Source organism: Saccopteryx bilineata, chromosome 2 (assembly GCF_036850765.1).
Source record: "Saccopteryx bilineata isolate mSacBil1 chromosome 2, mSacBil1_pri_phased_curated, whole genome shotgun sequence".
NCBI classification, from domain to species: Eukaryota; Metazoa; Chordata; class Mammalia; order Chiroptera; family Emballonuridae; genus Saccopteryx; species Saccopteryx bilineata.
In genome coordinates, this window is record NC_089491.1 from 263,951,360 (window position 1) to 263,970,248 (window position 18,889).

Sequence of the window (18,889 nt, forward strand, 5' to 3'; positions counted from 1 at the left end):
AGCTTTCACGGACATGGATTTCAAACTGCCTGGCTTCACCTGAACTACAAGTAAACCTTTGTTCCTTTATTTCAACCTCTCCACCACCAATATTCAGTCTCTTCCTCAAGGGGCCTGTTGGCGGCCCTTCTAGGTTAAAACACAAGCTTTGATTTCTCTTAGCCTTGGACCTAGGCCTAACTTCCTGCTGAATTCTTTTTATCCCCCTCCCTATCGGTGATTCTATAGTAACAACCTTTTTTTGGCTTCACTCAGCCTTTGGAACAGCCCTTATTTTATATTGCCCCAAATATAGCTTCCCTCTTTGGCACAGTTAGATAGTAATTACCCAAAGTCATAGTGACAAGGCACATGACCACAATTCTGGATGTGAGGATTCGGGGAGAGATTTGTTGGAGACACTGGTAGAGCTGCAATGTGGGGGAAAAGACTCAAGGGGGGGGCACTGGGAAACAAAACCTAAAAGAATGTAGCACAGTACTGAAACAAGTAATAAGAAGGGGGAAAAATAATGATTTTTAAGGCAAATGCACAGGAGTTTTATATCCAGGACCACACACAGAGCAGCTATACATGCTCAGTGAGGCTCTGTTCAAAAGCAGTCATGATGTAACATTCTAGTGGGGACCTTCTGACTGCCTGTATCTGCACACTACTGACCACAGATAAGACGACAGACAGTTGGCAACGGATTCTTCCGTCCTGAGTCCCATAAGGGGCAGGGAGAGCCATAATGATACTCAAATCCAAATAGTGCCCAACCTTCCAGTGAGATAACATATATATTTATAAAAGTTAAAATGCTCATTTCTATCTCCATCAGCAAGATCAGGGTACTACAGGGCCAGTCACTCAGTAAACGATCCACTTACAGACCATGGGACAAATACAGAAAATCATCTGGGGGCTCTGGAGGTTTCTGCTGTAATGCCAGTGAAAAGTACTGTATCATGTCTCAGAAGGTTTCTCACAATAGCTCCACTTGACACTTTTTGTGAGGATACTCTCCTGAGACAACAAGCATGGCCACATCTCTCCTCCCCACCTTCTGAAAGCAAGGCCCATTGTATTCTTTCCACTTTTGGTATTGGTAGGATAATACTTGTCTGATATGTCCTATTAAACTGTCAATGCCATCGAGGTGTTACTTTCTAACTTAGAAAATTAATTACACTTTCTCCAAATATGCCAGCCGAGTTTCACAAAATGAGACTCATGATCTCAGAAACTAGAAAAGAATTTGGAGGGCATTTTGTACAAATGAGCAAATAAATGAATTGGGATCAAGGTACTCCCACGGTGTATATATATGCACAGTGTCCAGGGGTACACAAGGTGCCACAGAACAAACCCCATCTACTCCTAGGAGAATGTTTTATACAAATATTTTTGCACAGACTTGACTACTAAACAAAACATTTTTTAAGCATGTGTGAGAGACAGAAACAGGAACGGAGAGAGACGAGAAGAATCAACTCTTGGTTGCATCATCTTAGTTGTTCGCAGAATGCTTCTCATACATGCTTTGACCGGGGAGGGGGGTGAGGCTCCAGCTGAGCCAGTGACCCCTTGATCAAGACAGCAACCTTGGGCTCAAGCCAGAGACCTTTGGGCTCAAGCCAGTGATCAAGGGATCATGTTGATGATCCCTTACTCAAACTGGTGACCCTGCGCGCCAGCATGCTGAACCCACACTCAAGCCAGTGACCTCAGGGTTTCAAACCTGGGACCTCAGCGTCCCAGGTTGATGCTCCACCCACTGCGCCACCATCAGTCAGGCCTAAACAAAACATTTCTACACACTGATATGTGCTGGAGACACTTCAGATTCTTCCACTCTCAAGTTAGACCATCAGTGTTTAACAAATGTAGCAATCCCATCTAGGAGATGAAGATATGTTAATCATAATGATAGCTACCATTTACTTTGTACTTATGATATGCCAGATATTTTGATGAGAGTTATATATACATTATCTCAGCTCTCATAACACAATCATGTACTAGCAGTAATATAGTTGTTTATATTATAATAATATAATCTTCGGAAACTAAGGTAAAAAAAGGTGAGAAAAAACTTTTCCACGTTCATCCAACCAGTAAGCAGAAGAGTCTGTATTGGTCCCAGGGCTGTCTGGCTCCAAAGCCAAGGATCTTAATTGCTGCCTCAGAAATATGAAATTGAGGTGCAGAATCTTCAACGGGAAGATCCTTAATCCAGTCACGTATCTCTCCGTCCCTGAAGTTTTCCTAGCTACAACATTAGGATAATACCTATCCCTCTCTTCATCATAATGAGGATACAGAAGCTCATGGGACACACTGGCTCACAGAACCCATTTTAGAGCTGAAAAGAACCTTGGTCACACAAAAACTTGTACATGAATGTTTATGGCAGCCAAACAGTAAAAACAACCCAAATGTCCATCAAGCAATGAACAAATAAACAAAATGTGTTCTGGCCACACAATGGAATAGCCTTCGGCCATAAAATAAATGAAGTACTGATACATGCTACAGTGTGGATGAACCTTGGAAACACTATGAGACACCAGTCACAAAGGGTCACACATGAATGATGCCATTTATATGAAATGCCCAGAACAGGCAAACCCATAAAGACAGAGTAGCTTAGTGGTTGTCAGGGCACTGGGTGGAGAGTTAGGAGGAGTGGGAGAGTAGCTGCTAATAGGTACAGGGTTCCTTTCTTTTTTTTAACTGAATTTATTGGGGTGACACTGGTTAACAAAATTATACAAGTTTCACCATACAATTCTACAACATACCATCTGTACACTGTATTGTGTGTTCACTTCCTCAAGTAGGTACAAGGTGTAGACTATTTGGTCTATAATTATATAGTGGTGACAGTAGCACAACTCTATAAATAAACTAAAAACCACTGAGCTATACACTTTTAAAAAGTAAATGTTATGGTATGTGAATTATATCTAAATAGAGCTATTATTAAAAAAAAAAACCCTGAAAGCCACAGCATCAAAGGAAATATATTTAAAAACACTTTGAACAAAAGCAAATGTGCTACATTTGAGATATTATTATACCTTTCAGGCTTATAAAAACATTATACATACACACACACACACACACATACATACACACATTGTTAAAAAAAAAAAAAAGCAAGACCTTCTATCATTTCGGCAGGTTGTTTTCTTGTCCTAGGAGAATCTTAATTCACTTCCAAGTACCACTCAACTCCTCAAGTTCCTGAATACCCAGTTAATAAAACGAAAATATAATGCAATCTAAACGTGCTGCTGATGGAAACCCCAGGGAATTGTCCTGCTTAACAAGAGAAAGGCAAAAAAACCCAACAACAACAACAAAAAAAAAACCCAGCCACTAAACTCAACCAGGTTCTACATTCAAGGCCGAAGAGGATAAGAAGAATCTAGATCTAGTAGAAATGTTATCCTCCTATGTTCTTTGGGGAGCAGCATTTCAGGTTTTTCTACAGAGAAATTAGGCAAAGGAACCTCAACTATAAAGGCACCGCTTTAGTAAAATGACCATCAACACTGAAACAAACCCTGACCTTCATAGACCGTGTCACATAAACACACTCTTATTTTCTTGTCAACGGCACTTGCATGAGGTTCATGTTTTTACCCCCATTTTAAGGACAAGGAAAATGAGGCACAAACAAGCCCCCCCAGCTAATGGGAAGCGGAGTAAAAATTCAACATGCATCTAAATTCCAAGCCCTGGACTCCCGCTATGTCCAGATAATGTTAGCGTTCTCCCGTCCTCTCTCTTGGCCGCCTGGCTTTCACCACGTCAGAAAGCAGAGTTCTTTTGGAAAGTGAACTTAGCCCTCAAGAAATAATTTTCCCTTTAACTGTTCTGGTGTGCTGTAGTCCTTTTCTTCAGTCTCCGTAAGAAAACATTTGCTCAAGCATAAGTACGAAGTAAATGTTTTTGAACAAATAAGTCAATTTTTTGCAGCCAGGCCTATCGGGTTAGTTTAATCTTTCCTGACTAATGAATGAAGACTCAAATGCCTATATGATCTTAACAAGGTTAGAGATTCCCTTTCCCAGTTGCTGAAAATGGTTTTAGAACTGAGTCAGAAGTGCTGTTACTGAGCTGGCCCTCCAAATGACTTCTTAAGGAACTGTCCAACTCTTCCCTGCCAGCCAAGCAAAGGGTGATTTGATTGATTCCCTAGCTAGGAAACGTGCACTTGAATTCTCACCTTTCATATACAATCTGATATTTCATATCAGGTACATTCTGACATGAATGTATCTCTCTCTTTCTCTTTTGCTCTCTCTCCTTCCCTTCCTTCCTTCTTCCCTCCCGGCCCCTCCTCTCCTTCCATTCTCTCCTCCTCTACCTCTCTTTCCTCTCCCTTTCTCTAGTAGTAGCATTTACTTCACCCTTCCTTGAGAGGCATGAAGGCTTTAACCAGTCTCAGAGTACCCATGGGAAGCAACTAGGACACAGACTAGTGAAATAACTTCACTCATTTGAATTAGTGGAGGCACCCAGAATCTACGATATGCAGCTCTAGCTAAGCCTTTCCCAAAGCCCTAAGCACCAAACACGAACCACGTAGACAAGGGCAGTGTTCTCATGGGGTTGTGAGTGCTCAGGGATGAGATCAGAGTAGAAGTCCTTTTTCTCTCTAGTAATTGAAGAGTTTGTTGTTTTATTTTCAACATACAAGAAGGATTGAGGTACAAGGGTAAATCCAGCTCTTAACACAAAAATGGGTGGATTCAGATAGTAGGGCATTAACAGCATTCCTGCATTTGTTAAAAAGGTCTGTTCTGTATATAAACTAGATTCCCATCTATTCCAGCCCTCCAATTCTTTCTTGCCAACAACTTTATAGTCTTGACCCTGGTTAATTCATTCAAACTTTCATGACACCACCCTAGAAAGGTATAAGAATTTTTACTTAATGTGGAAATAAAGAAAGCAAATTTTAAATACAGATACACACACTTCCTTTCATATTTAAGTAATACAAAGGAAGGTACATTCACAAATATAACACCAATAAAAACCTTTTGCTCTAGCAATTTTCCCTATGCTTTTCAGTTTAAAGATGACACCATTTAATATTTAAACTAAATGCAGTATCGTAATTTTATCAGTGAGACTTTCTCTAGGTAAAGGATTCACAGACTTTTAGCACTATAAAGAAATGTCAGAAATCATTATACACAATACCTTCATTTTAAAAATGAGAAAACTTCCAAGTTAAGGGAGTGTTGAAGCCTCATAGCTGGCTAAGGACAGGAAAGGGTCTTGGCTCGTGACCGACTGTCGTTTGGCCCAGCTCAAGTCCTCCCAGACGCAAAATACCTGACTTGTTGATAGAATACCAAAAGCAACAAATGTGAGAACTACTCTTACTAGATCTGTGATTGACATTCTAGAGAAGCTCTGCTTCAACTTTCAGTATTTCATACCATACTCTTAACGTGGGACTCACCCTGCTGAGCTGATCCAATAACCTCTGGTTCTGTTCTGATAATTCCTGGACGGCCCGTGTTTTTTCCCGGTCAGCTTCCCGTAGATGAACTTGCTGCCTCTCCAACTCGTCCTGCAGCTGCTTCACGTCACTCTCCAGCTCCGACACGCGCCCTTCCCACTCGCCTTCTCGGTTCTCAAATCGTCGTCTTAGCTCGTGTTTCTCTTGTTCTAAGTGCTGGGTGAAATGTGAAGGGGACTTAAAACTGTTCAAAATGCCACAGACGTTTGTTTTATTCCCTCCCTTTGCACCCTCTCCTAACTTTTCTTTTTCCCAGTTTGTCAGCACAACAAAAACACTGCCACTTAGGAAAAGTTGCCCATTTCACAGCTATGAAAATATTCCCTCCTTCCAGAGTAGAAAGGGAGTTGGTTTCATATGGAGAATGCCATTCCTATTTAAAGTTCTTAATGTTACTGTGTTTATTCCTGTCCCTGGGCATGGGACTCCAGACTTAGGGATTCACTTAAAATTTAGCAAATCATCTAATTAATTGGTGACCTACACACTTAAAATGACTCCTTAAGAAGGCTTCTGTTGAAATCATCTATTCTGCCTGACATAATACCAGGCACTTAGAATCACAGAATTTTCTCTGGAAAGAACTCCAGAGATCCTTCAGATTAACCACCCTTTCTTACAAATGAGGCGACAGAAGAGATTAAGTAACAAGCTCAAAGGCCAGTACTAGTAAATGACAGAGCTGGGATTTGTACCTAAGTCACTTGACTCTATTTAGTGCTCTAAATCAAAACACAATAAATATTTGTTGCTACATACAGCATTTATTTCAAAATCATTAAGGCAAATTCAGGTTCAGGCCTATTAGCCCTGCATATTTATTTCTGATCCATACATTAATTCTTCAGTGCTATGGGCCAGCCAGTGCTGGGGAGATAGTGATGAGCAAGACAGACAGTCCTTGCCAGTATGGAGTCTTTTACTTTGTTTTGTTTTTAAGGTGAGAGGAGGGGAGACAGTGAGGCAGACTCTCATACGTGCCTTGACTGGGATCCACCTGGCAAACCTGTCTGGGGCTGATGCTCAGAGCAACCAAGCTATTCTCAGCACCTGGGGCCACAGTCCAACCAATTGAGCCATTGGCTGTGACAGGAAGAGGGAGAAAACGGGGAGAGGGAGGGAAGGAGAAGCAGATGGTTGCTTCTCCTGTGTGCCCTGACCAGGAATCAAACCTGGGACATCCAAATGCTGGGCTGATACTCTGTCCGCTGAGCCACCAGCCAGGGCCATGTACAGGGCCATGTCTTTATTCTAGTGCAAGAGCTGATACAAGTTAATAAGCTGTGTGTGACAAATGACAAATGGTATGTAAGAAAAGTACATATGGTCTGAAGTAGCAGCTCAATAGAAAATTATTCTTTTGGATTGCAGGAAATAAGGACATTATTTTGTTTCTGTGAGGCAAATACAAATACCTCTTTTAAGAGGCAAGTATGTTCTCCTACTTAAAAAGTATAGTATGGCTTGACCTCTGGTGGCGCAGTGGATGAAGTGTCGACCTGGAACGCTGATATTGCCCGTTCGAAACCCTGGGCTTGCCTGGTCAAGGCACATATGGGAATTGATGCTTCCTGCTCCTCCCCCCTTCTCTCTCTCTTTTGCTCTCTTTCCTTCACCTCTATAAAGTGAATAAATAAAAAAAAATTTTTTAAGTATAGTATGTACAAAAAAGCCAAGCCTATATCAAAAGGCATATAAAAATGTAAGTTAAAACTCTGGTATAATGGTCCAAAGTATACCCACCTGAACCCCAATTCCAAAGACTGTGATTCAGTTAAGAATGGGATGAGGCTTAGGTATGTATGCATCCACCCACCTAAGTTCTACAGGAAACCCTGATGCACTGAAGGTTGATATCAAGCAAGACACTATTTCAACAGGCTAACAGGAGCATAAGAATCTTCTCTTCAGAATCTTCAGTCATCTCTCCTCCTTGCGAAGCTACAATCTTATTTTATCCAAGATCTCACTTTTCAAATACCTTTTGGAATGCTTTTTTTGTTTTTGGCGGGGTGAGGGGGAGCTTGAAGGGCCAATGTATAGTTATACATGAAAATCAGTCCCATTACTTCATATCTGAGATGCGTCTAAAAAAGAAATGATCTTATTGCATCTGACATCTTATTCCTCTTATTTTGCTCTGGGTGACTTGTGAATGTTTCTAAAAAGTCAAATTTACCCACCCAAAGATGAACATTTATTATGATAGAGCAGTCCAGATAATGTGCCAAAAGATAAAAACAATGATCCAAAATTAAAATTCTGAGCATGTGATCAAAGGCAGTTTGTTAATAAATATTGAAATAAATGTACAGCCTCCCCAGTTGAGCACTTTAAGGCAGGCATCCCCAAACTACAGGCCAGCAGGCTGCATGCGGTCCCCTGAGGCCATTTATCCGGCCCCCCACTGCACTTCTGGAAGGGGCACCTCTTTCATTGGTGGTCAGTGTACTGAAGTACTGTATGTGGCGGCCCTCTAACGGTCTGAGGGACAGTGAACTGGCCCCCCGCTGTAAAAAGTTTGGGGACCCCTGCAGGGAATACGCATTTGGATATAGCAGCTCTAGCATATTTGTTGAAAAAGTCACGTTATATTTTTACTTTCTATAGCCTTAGCATGCAGCATGTGGGAGAAGGAATGACAAGGGAGGGACTTCTCGTCAGCACGAGAGTTTTCTGTTCTATGCTTCCCTCCTGTTGCTCAATTTCCAAAATGAGAATGTTTTAGTCACTGTAGACAGTTCAGAAATATGAAATGCCAACACAAATGCTAATTTCAACCCTAGGTTGTGATTCTTGGTTGGACTGAGCTTTTCTAAAATGAAAAAGATTGAGCGCAGAAGGCAGCAGCAAGAACCCAGTAACCACAGTGTTACTTGGAGGCCAGATAAATTAGGCTTGTGTTCTAAAAGAACAGGGAGACTTAAAAATATTCAGCAAACAGCTGTTAGTGAACAGCCCAACCAAGCAACTAAAACAATCCAATCCACTTGGGGGGCGGGGCTGAGGACAGGTGGTGCTGATCAATCTATTCTGTCTTTACATTTCTTTGGACATGTGACAAAGATCCTAATTTAGGTTTTCCAACACTTGGGCGGAAAAAAATTTTTTTTCCTCATAAACATACAGAATTCAGTCTTTTACCTACTCTGAAAAAAGAAAGGTTTCTCCTAGATTTGTATTTTCAATTAAGCGTTAAATTACCCAGTAGACGCTAGGCAGAACCATCAGCAAGTGTGGTGGGCAGGAAACTCTGCCCATGTTATTCCTTGTTTCTCGGGGCAATAACGGTATCTTAAAAGTTAATATCTACACCTAAAACTAATACAATATATGTCCATTATACCTCAATAAAGAGAAAAAAGAGGGAAAAAGTATCAAAACTGTCAAGGTCATAAAAAACTTGGAAAGTCTAAGACACTGTCACAGCAAAAAAGAGACTAAAAAGATATGAAAACTAAATGTAATGTGATATCCTGGATGGAATCCTGGAACAGGTTAAGGCTAAGGCAATCTGAACTAACAACTTAACAATATAAGTTAATTTGTTAGTAATACAATATCAGCATTGGTTCCTTAATTAAGGCAAATGTCTCATACTAAAGTAAGATGTTAACACGCAACTGGGTGCAGGGCATATGAAAACTCTCTGCACCATCTTTCCAATTTTTCTGAAAATCTAAAACCATTCTGAAAAGAAATAAAATTTATTTAAAATTCTGAAAAATAAAAGCTATTATTAGTTTACCTAAAATTGGATGTCACAGAAATGGATTTCTGTAAAGAACCCAAAAGCAACACCATTTTCCTAAGTTCAGGATATGGTTCTTAAAAATACAAAGTAAATGTACTATTTTTTTTTAATGTGGACCAAGCACTAAAAATAAAGGACCCCTAGGTTTACTTCCCTAATTCTACCAGTGACTCTCATTATGTAATCATTTTCATTACTTGTTTTGCCCTCTTTAAAAAAATAGGCACTGACCAGGTAACTCAGTTGGTCAGAGTGTCCTTCCCATTGCCAAGGTTGTGGGTTCAATCCCCAATCAGGGCATATATAAGAAATCAATCAATGAATGCATGAATGGGTGGAGCAACAAATCGGAGTTTCTTTCTTTTTGTTCTTCTTTCCATTCCTTTCTCTCTCTAAAATCAATAAATTAAAAAAAAAAGAACATGAGACTTGGCCTAGGGAAGAGAGAAGAAAATGTAATTGAGGGAAAAGACCACCTCAGCAGTAAGAGATAATTCCCTCTCAACTGGACAGGGAAAAACGAGGATCCTGTACATTAAAAGCAATATTGCCTGACCAGGTGGTGGTGCAGTGGATAGAGCATCGGACTGGGATGCGGAAGGACCCAGGTTCGAGACCCCGAGGTCGCCAGCTTGAGCGCGGGCTCATCTGGCTTGAGCAAAGAGCTCACCAGCTTAGACCCAAGGTCGCTGGCTCCAGCAGGGGGTTACTCGGTCTGCTGAAGGCCCGCGGTCAAGGCACATGTGAGAAAGCAATCAATGAACAACTAAGAAGTCGCAACGCGCAACGAGAAACTGATGATTGATGCTTCTCATCTCTCTCCATTCCTGTCTGTCTGTCCCTGCCTATCTCTGCCTCTGTTAAAAAAATAATAATAATAAAATAAAAAATAAAATGTACTTTAAAAAAAAAAAAGCAATATTTTAAAAAACTAAACATTTAATCTCTGAAGAAAATGACTGTTTTATTAGTTCATATTCTGAAGGGGGAGGAGGGGAGACCTAAGGACCGGGCTGGATATGTTTTAAAAGCAAAAAGGCCAATTGTAGATGCAAAGCAATAAATTTTTTTTTTAATGCCTTTAGAGGCCCTGGCTGGTTGGCTCAGTGGTAGAGCATCGGCCTGGTGTGCAAGAGTCCTGGGTTCAATTCCCGGCCAGGGCACACAGGAGAACCGCCCATCTGCTTCTCCACCCCTCCCCCTTCTCCTTCCTCTCTGTCTCTCTCTTCCCCTCCCGCAGCCAAGGCTCCATTGGAGCAAAGTTGGCCCAGGCGCTGAGGATGGCTCTATGGCCTCTGCCTCAGGCGCTAGAATGGCTCTGGTTGCAACAGAGCAACGCCCTGGATGGGCAGAGCACCGCCCCCTGGTGGGCGTGCTGGGTGGATCCTGGTCCGGCGCATGCGGGAGTCTGACTGCCTCCCCGTTTCCAACTTCAAAAAAATACAAAAAAAAAAATGCCTTTAGAATTTGAAGCATATGAAAACCTGATTCACTGACTGAATAAAACACAGGACAGTTAATTTAAGGATAAAAAAAAATGACCAAAACCTTACAGTGTTTCAAATTAAATTGAATCTTCAGTTTAACCCTAAGGGATAACATCTGATAACCAAAAAACATATAGACATAAAGCACAGATACAGATAACAGGGTGGCAATAGCCAGAGGGGAAGGTGGAATGGCAGTAAGGGGGGGATGGAGGTAAGGGGAGGGGAGCAAAGGGGAAAAGAAGGTGGAAAGAGACTTTACATGGAGCATCGGGGACACTATGTGGTATGTAAATGGTGTTATATTGAGTAGAACACTTGAAACGATGTCAACACAATAAATTTAAAAATTAATTTTAAAAAGAAGAATCAGAGGCTTGAGCAGGAAGGGGGGCTAGTCTCTGAGACAGGAGTCCACCATTCCGCCTGGTCATGGCACCTGAATAAACCTCTTCCCTTTTGCACTAGCACTTGCCTCACGAGTTTGGCTCTCATTGGAGCAGGCAGCTAAACTTGTGCTTTGGTTACATTCTTAGTTAATTTGTTAACCTGCATTCCAAATGCCAACAATGTGGCAGGGCATATGTTTGAAGGTGAAGCTCAGATTTTGACTACCTAGGTTTAAATGTAGTTGTCACCTAATAAGCGAAGTGATCTTGGGTGCGGTCTGAATTTCCTCAGCTGCAGAATCTATCTCAGGGGTCGGGAATGCCACATATTTTAAAATGTGTAATTCCATGAGAACCATACGACCCATGTACGTTATGCATTATACAATAAAAATTTGGTGTTGTCCCAGAGGACAGCTGTAATTGGCTCCAGCCACCCATAACCATGAACATGAGCGGTAGGAAATGAATGGATTGTAATACATGAGAATGTTTTATATTTTTAACATTTTTTTTTTCATTTTTCCGAAGCTGGAAACGGGGAGGCAGTTAGACAGACTCCCGCATGCACCCGACCGGGATCCACCCAGCATACCCACCAGGGGGCAATGATCTGCCCCTCTGGGGCGTCGCTCTGTTGCATCCAGAGCCATTCTAGCGCCTGAGGCAGAAGCCACAAGGCCATCCTCAGCGCCCGAGCCATCTTTGCTCCTGGCCGGTTGGCTCAGTGGTAGAGCATGGCCTGACGTGCAGGAGTCCCGGGTTCGATTCCCGGCCAAGGCACACAGGAGAAGCGCCCATCTGCTTCTCCACCCCTCCCCCTCTCCTTCCTCTCTGTCTCTCTCTTCCCCTCCCACAGCCGAGGCTCCATTGGAGCAAACATTTTTTTTTTTTTTTTGCATTTTTCTGAAGCTGGAAACGGGGAGAGACAGTCAGACAGACTCCCGCATGCGCCCCACCAGGATCCACCCGGCACGCCCACCATGGGGCGATGCTCTGCCCATCCTGGGCGTCACCATGTTGCGACCAGAGCCACTCTAGCGCCTGAGGCAGAGTCCACAGAGCCATCCCCAGCTTCGGGCCATCTTTGCTCCAATGGAGCCTCGGCTGCGGGAGGGGAAGAGAGAGACAGAGAGGAAGGCGCGGCGGAGGGGTGGAGAAGCAAATGGGCGCTTCTCCTGTGTGCCCTGGCCAGGAATCGAACCTGGGTCCTCCACACGCTAGGCCGACGCTCTACCGCTGAGCCAACCGGCCAGGGCCAAACATTATTTTTTTAATTAAAGATTTGTCTGTGAGCCAGATGCAGCCATCAAAAGAGCCACATCTGGCTCACGAGCCATAGGTTCCCGACCCCTAATCTATCTCATAGTATTGTGGGGACTAAATGAGGCAAAACACACACACACACACACACACACACACACACACACACACACACGTATCTGATAACCTTTAAACCAGAGGTAGTCAACCTTTTTATACTTACCGCCCACTTTTGTATCTCTGTTAGTAGTAAAATTTTCTAACCACCCACTGGTTCCACAGTAATGGTGATTTAGAAAATTTATAAAACAGAGTTACAGCAAGTTAAAGCATATGATAATAATTACTTACCAAGTACTGTATGTCGATTTTCGCTAAGTTTGGCAGAATAAATCTTTATAAAACAACTTTCTATAGTTAAATCTATCTTTTTATTTATACTTTGGTTGCTCCGCTACCGCCCACCATAAAAGCTGGAACACCCACTAGTGGGTGTTAGGGACCAGGTTGACTAACACTGCTTTAAACCGTTAAAAACTTTAAAGAATGTGTCTTTACTAAGAAGGCAGTGCAAGATCAAGTACTTTATGTTTTAAATGACCAAACAAAATCTTGGGTTTGGCACACAAAACTGGAGAGGTATTCAACATTAAGTTGTGAATAAGTAGAAAAGATCTTGAAAATGTCTGTTGGTCTTACAGTTAGAAAGGTATCAATTTTGTAGTAAGAAAGCAGATAGGACTAAGACAAAACCAATCTCATCATTTAACAGTCAAACTAACACTGTCTCCGAGTCCACTCACGTTTTTTATCTTTCAAACCAACCTGTGAGAAAATGTGATTCCAACTGCGTGACAGTTTGCGAAAAATCACAAATGATTGTTTTTTGATTGCTTTTAGAGAGATGGAGAGAAAGGGGAAGAGAGAGAAAGAGAAAGAGAGAGAAGCATTTCACTTAGTTGTGCACTCATTGGTTGCTTCCCGTACATCCCCTGACCGGGGATTGAACCTGCAACCTAGGCATTTCAGGATTGAGCTAACTGGCCAGGGCCTATAAATGCTTTTCAAAGTAAGATCTGGTCTAAATGTTTGATCTAATTGAAATCATAGGCAGAGTGGCTGTGTTAATCTTAGGGAAGTATATTATCCAAGCAGTCATTCTAAAATCTAGGCTGCCTAAAAAATATACAGTGGAGAAAATTCCCTTTTAGGTCACCAAATGAAATGGGCCCATTAATCAGGTTTGTCACTGTCATATTAACACTGGAAGCATTACAAGGAACTAATGACAATTATCTCTATAAAATATCTTTACACGTATGTTTTTAAAGAAATTTTAATGGTAATTTTCAAACATACCTAATAGAAATAGCATAACTGAACTCTCCATCACTCTGTTTCAATAATGCTTAGTACTTCCCTTTTTAAAAATAAACTTTAAAAATGTCATTTTTAGCCCTGGCTGGATAGGTCAGTTGGTTAGAGCATTATCCTGAAGAGCAGAGGTTGCCAGGATTTGATCCCCAGTCAGGGCGCATACAGAAACAGATCAATGTTCCTGCCTCTCTCTCTCTCTCCCTCTCTCCTTTCTTCTCTTGCTAAAATCAATAAATAAAAATTATCTTTAAATGTCATTTTAAAAATTGGTATATAGTACAGTGTTCCTTCCTCCTCTGCGGTTTTACTTCCCACAGTTTCAATTACCCATGGTCAACCTTGATTCAAAAATATTAAATGGAAAATTCCAGAAATAAGCAGTTCACAAGTTTTAAATTTTGCGCCCATCTGAGTAGTGTGATGAATCTCACACCCTCCCACTCTATCCTGCCTGAGAAGTGAATCATCCCTTTGTCCAGGGTATCCACACTGTACACAAACCCTGCCAGTTAGTCACTCAGTAGTCCTCTGGGTTATCAGATCGACTGTCTCGATACTGCAGTGCCTGTGTCCAGGTGACCCTTATTTTATTTAGTAATGGCCGCAAAGCACAAAGTAGCGATACTGGTAATCTGGATATGCCAAAGAAACTGTGAAGCGTTTACTATAAGTGAAAAGGTTAAAGTTCTCAATTTAATTGTTCTATTTTATTATTAGTTGTTGTTAATCTCTTAACTGTGCCTAACTTATCATTTAAACTTTATCATAGGTGTGTAAGTATAGCAAAAACAGTACAGACAGGGTTCAGTGCTATCTGTGGTTTCAGACATAACTGCGGGGTCTTAGAACATCTCCTCCTCAGATACAGGGGGACTACAGTATGCATAATGTAAAATTTACCATCCGAATTTTTAAGTGTACAGTTCAGTAGTGTTAAGTTGCACATTGTTGTGCAACCAAACTCCAAATATTAACTGTTAACACTAGAGTTCATAGGCTGACCTGAAGAGGAGTGAAGATTAAAAAAAAAAAAAAGTTCAAGAGCTTTAAAGTGTTTTATAAACTCAAAGGTAATTTTATTCTTTTACAATAGAGCCTTTCTTGTTAACGAATTTTGAAATCTTTTTCCTTTGTTGAAGAAATGTATAAAGGCTCCCCATGGAACCCAGGATGTGTGTAATTGCACACTCAGGGTTACTCTGAAATCTGCCACTAATCAAACAGACTGATATGATGGTCCTTTCAAGTTTGCTGTCTCTTTAATCAAGTTCCTCACTGAAGGAATTTCAAATCAAGTATAAATCTCAGCAGTAGTACTTCTATACAGAGCCGTGTAATCTAATCTCTTTTTTAAAAAAGACACCTTTTATTTGTAGACCTCTACTTCAAGTGAAAATTAAACAATTCAATTCATTGGGTTGCTTTTTGGCAGTCTACCTATAAGTTTCACAAACCACTTTTCAGAGAGGTATCTCAGGAGTTCATCGACAGGCAGACCTAGTTAACAGGCCAACTGAACCACAGGGCACTCATTGGTTTCCTTGTTTCTCCTTGATTTACTTTTGATATGCTGTTGGACTACAGACATACTTAAATCTTATTATAGAAAACTTTCTGAATCTACATTCTGACTGTTCAACCAGTAGCTGGTTGATATGGAACCAGACTGGGATGGATTTCAGACCTCATTCAGGACTGTACTGTTTCTCTTGTAACTAATTAAAAAACAAAAACAAAACTGGTTGCAACCAAAGTGGGTAACAGTAAATGCACAGGCAGAAAAAGATAAGCTCGTCTCCAGTGCCATAGATGCCTCCCCTTTTTAAATCTAATTTTTAGAAATGCTGGTGTCCATACCACTTTCAAGACCCTATTCTAGTTAAGGGCAAGAAATGGCAGAAATCTTACAGCACAGCTACTTTAATGGGATATTTATAATAATAGTTGAAACAATATGATTCCCCTGTTTGACCAATGAATTGCATGTGTGAGACCCAGAATAGAGAAAAGTACTGTTTAAATACACATAAATACTGAGGTCCAAACTAAATCCACTACCATCGGTCACATGCTGCACCCAGGCTTGCCTGACTGCAATGGAACCACACTTCCTAATCCCCGAGTATTTGAAGGCTATATAAAGCTCCTTTAAGGGGCACTTGTTTCCCACAACTCTGAGCTGCTGGGAAGTTAAGACAAGGGCATCTGGAGGCCTTAACGCCCAAACTGGAAAGCTTTAGGCTAACACCCTGATTAGAGATTAACTATTTCTCTGAAAACCTGAAGCATGCTCTAAATGCTTCCCCTTTCTCATTTCCCTGTGTGCAGACATCACCTCCGTGCTGTATAAATTAGTCATACTGTAAGCTCTATTTTAGATGCTGTGTACAGTACATATGTAGCATGGCCCACAGCGGTTGGAGCCATGCATGGACCCGTGTATTGTGAACTGGGTGGAAAAGTCAGGTGTATTCAATGGATGCCCTGGTCTGATATCTGAAACCCCCCATGCTACCCCAAAGCTTCCAGACGGGTTTCTGTAAGGTAGAGTGGGCAAGGAAGGGGTGGGGTGCGGAAGAATGGGTGAGCGGCTTCCGAAGCTGCCCAGGGCCCAGCGGGTGCCTGGGCTCCCTTCGCTTCCCATCCATCCCAGGAGGCGTCCTTACCTCCAGTTTATCTGTCAGCTCCTTGTGCATCTGTTCGTACTGCCGGCTCATGTCCTGGTTCCTCTCGAGCAGCGCCTTGCCCAATCGGGCCGCCAACACCAGGTCCTTCTCCTTCTGCCGAATCACCGACAGCAGCTCGGGGTCCTGGGCGGGCGGCGTCTGCAGTCCGGTCCCGTCGGCAGGAGGCCCGGGCTCGGCCGGAGGATGCTCTCCGCGGTCGGCCGGCCGCTCCCCGGCCGCCAGCAGCGCCAGCTCCTCCTCTAACGCCAGTTCCAGCTCCCCGGGGCCCCCGTGGAAGGAGACCAGGGCGGCGGCGGCTGGACTACCCACCGTGTCCGTGGCCACGGCGGGCAGCTCCATGCAGCAGGCGCTGTCCGGCTCGGCGGGTGCTGAAGCGGGGCCGGCCGAGCCCAGGCAGAAGGCGGACATGGCCCGCGCGCGCGGAGCCCGCAGCGGTGCGGCCCGGCCGGCGCGCGCCAGGCTGCAGGGGGGAGGGGCCCCGCCGCACCGCCCCGCGCCTCGCCTCGCGCCGCGGCACGCGCCCCCCGGTCCCCGCGAGCCCTGGGCGCGGCGCGCGCCGGCCCGCCCCTCCCCCACGCCGGCGGCACGCGCCCCCGCCCCCCGCCCCCGGCTCGGCCGCTCCGCGTGCGCTGTGGAGGAGGACGGGGCGGCAAAGGTGGGCCGAGCGAGGGAAGACCGAGGGGCCGCGGCGCTGGGGGGGATCCCGCTCGCGGGGAGGAACGCCGCCGCCGCCGCCGGGTTTTCAGCCGCCCTGTTGCTGCTGCTGCTGCTGCTGCTGCCGCTGCCGCCACCGGCCGGGCAGCGCTTCACCAGGCGGGCTGCGTTCCGCTGTGGCTTCGACGCTCGTTGCTGCTGCTGCCGGCGATCGCTCTCTGCAGCCGCCCTCCATGTCCCTGGGCTCCGCGGCAGTCCCAGCAGCAGCGGCGGCGGCGGCGGCTGCTGCAGGCGCCGAAGAGGCGGCTCCACATCGCGCGCCGCGCAGCCCGGCGAGCTCCTTCCTGCAGCGCTCGGCTCCTCCCGCTCACCGGGCCGGCCGCACCCCGCCCCGGGCTTCCGGCCGCGCCCCTCTCCCCGCCCCTCGCCGGCGCCTGACGCGCGCGGGCACCTGTTCGCCGCGCCCGCGCTGGATTCGCCGGCTCGTGGGTCTCCTCAGCGGCGCCCAGGTGGCGCCGGCGGCTTTAACCCCTATGTTGCCTGACGCACTGGGGTGACCGCGCGCACCGCCAGTGGAAGTGGCTCCAGCTCAGATGGGCTCCCGGTAGATACCGCGCCCTGGGCGGGGCGGTGGCAGCAGGTGTGTTCCCGCCCCCATCAGGGAGTGGTCTCGCTCTCACCTTCTAGCCCCGCCCCAGCCTCATTCTTATCTCGTAGCATGGCCCGCCCCCAACCTCGCTCTCTCCTAGGTGCGCGGCCCCGCCCCCAGCTTCCTTCTCACCTCAAATCGTGGCCCCGCCCCCGGCCTCGCTCCCACCTCTGGGCTCCAGCATAATCTCATAATCTGGTGAGGCCCAGTCTTGTTGCCATCTCTTAGGTGGTCTCCAAGGAGATTGGGGACATTCCTCCACGACAGGTGGCCAAGTCCCGAGAGAGACTCGCAGTCACGGAATTTAAGTCTGGGCTCCCACGAGAGCTAAACAGTCAGGAGAGGGAGCTCTAGAGAGCAATAGAAGGGATGATCTCAGAAACCCTGCATTTTAATGATGATGACTCAGGAATGTAAAGGACCAGAACCTCGGAAACAATAGCCCTGAAAGAAGGGAGTTATATTGAGAAATAACAAAAAACACTCCTCACAGAGGAGAATAGGCAGCAAAGTAATTATTTATTAGGCACTTAGTGGGTGCTAAATCTGGTGTTAAGTGCTTTTTAAACCCATTATTTTAGATAACCCTCACAAGAACTTTAGAAAGTGAGCACTGGTACTCTTCCCATATTTACAGAGGAGGAAATTGAGGCCTCAAGAGATGGCGTCATCTGCCCAGGCCATTACAACAGGATCAGATCCAGGCAGGCTGACTCCAGGGTTCAGGTAAATCATTATTCTTTACTTTTTTCACACATGAGAAGTCTTGAGGAAGATCAGTGGTCATTGGTGATCAAGATGGCCTCCGTCGATACAGAAGGTGGTATCAGGGAAGCTTCCTGCAATGATACAAAGAAGGACTGAAGAGCCTGCTTGGGGGATTCCAGTCACTTTTTGCTCTGACCTCATCGGTGATGCTTGGTCTCCTATTTTCAAAAATTATTCTGTATGAAGCTAGAATCAGTCCCTCTTCTTTCCCTTTCCTCTTAAACAACAAGCCTCCTTTGAGTTAAATCATACCTCGATTCTTTTCATCACAGTGAGATGAAAATTTCAGGACAAGAGGCTGAAACGGGTCAAACTGTTTCTCATGGCTTTTATT

General features: G+C 44.4%; 1 protein-coding gene across 3 annotated transcripts in view; it reads right to left on the minus strand.

Moving 5' to 3' along the window:
- Window positions 1-16,892, minus strand: part of BICDL1 (BICD family like cargo adaptor 1) — an 85,214-nt gene extending 68,322 nt beyond the window's left edge. For all 3 annotated transcript variants that reach the window (XM_066260455.1, XM_066260453.1, XM_066260454.1), the window contains exons 1-2: window positions 16,464-16,892; window positions 5,468-5,683 (exon numbers count right to left, since the gene is read on the minus strand). In XM_066260455.1, coding sequence (XP_066116552.1) covers window positions 5,468-5,683; window positions 16,464-16,892 — 645 coding nt within the window. The remainder of the gene's footprint in view (window positions 1-5,467; window positions 5,684-16,463) is intronic.
- Window positions 16,893-18,889: the final 1,997 nt, after the last annotated feature.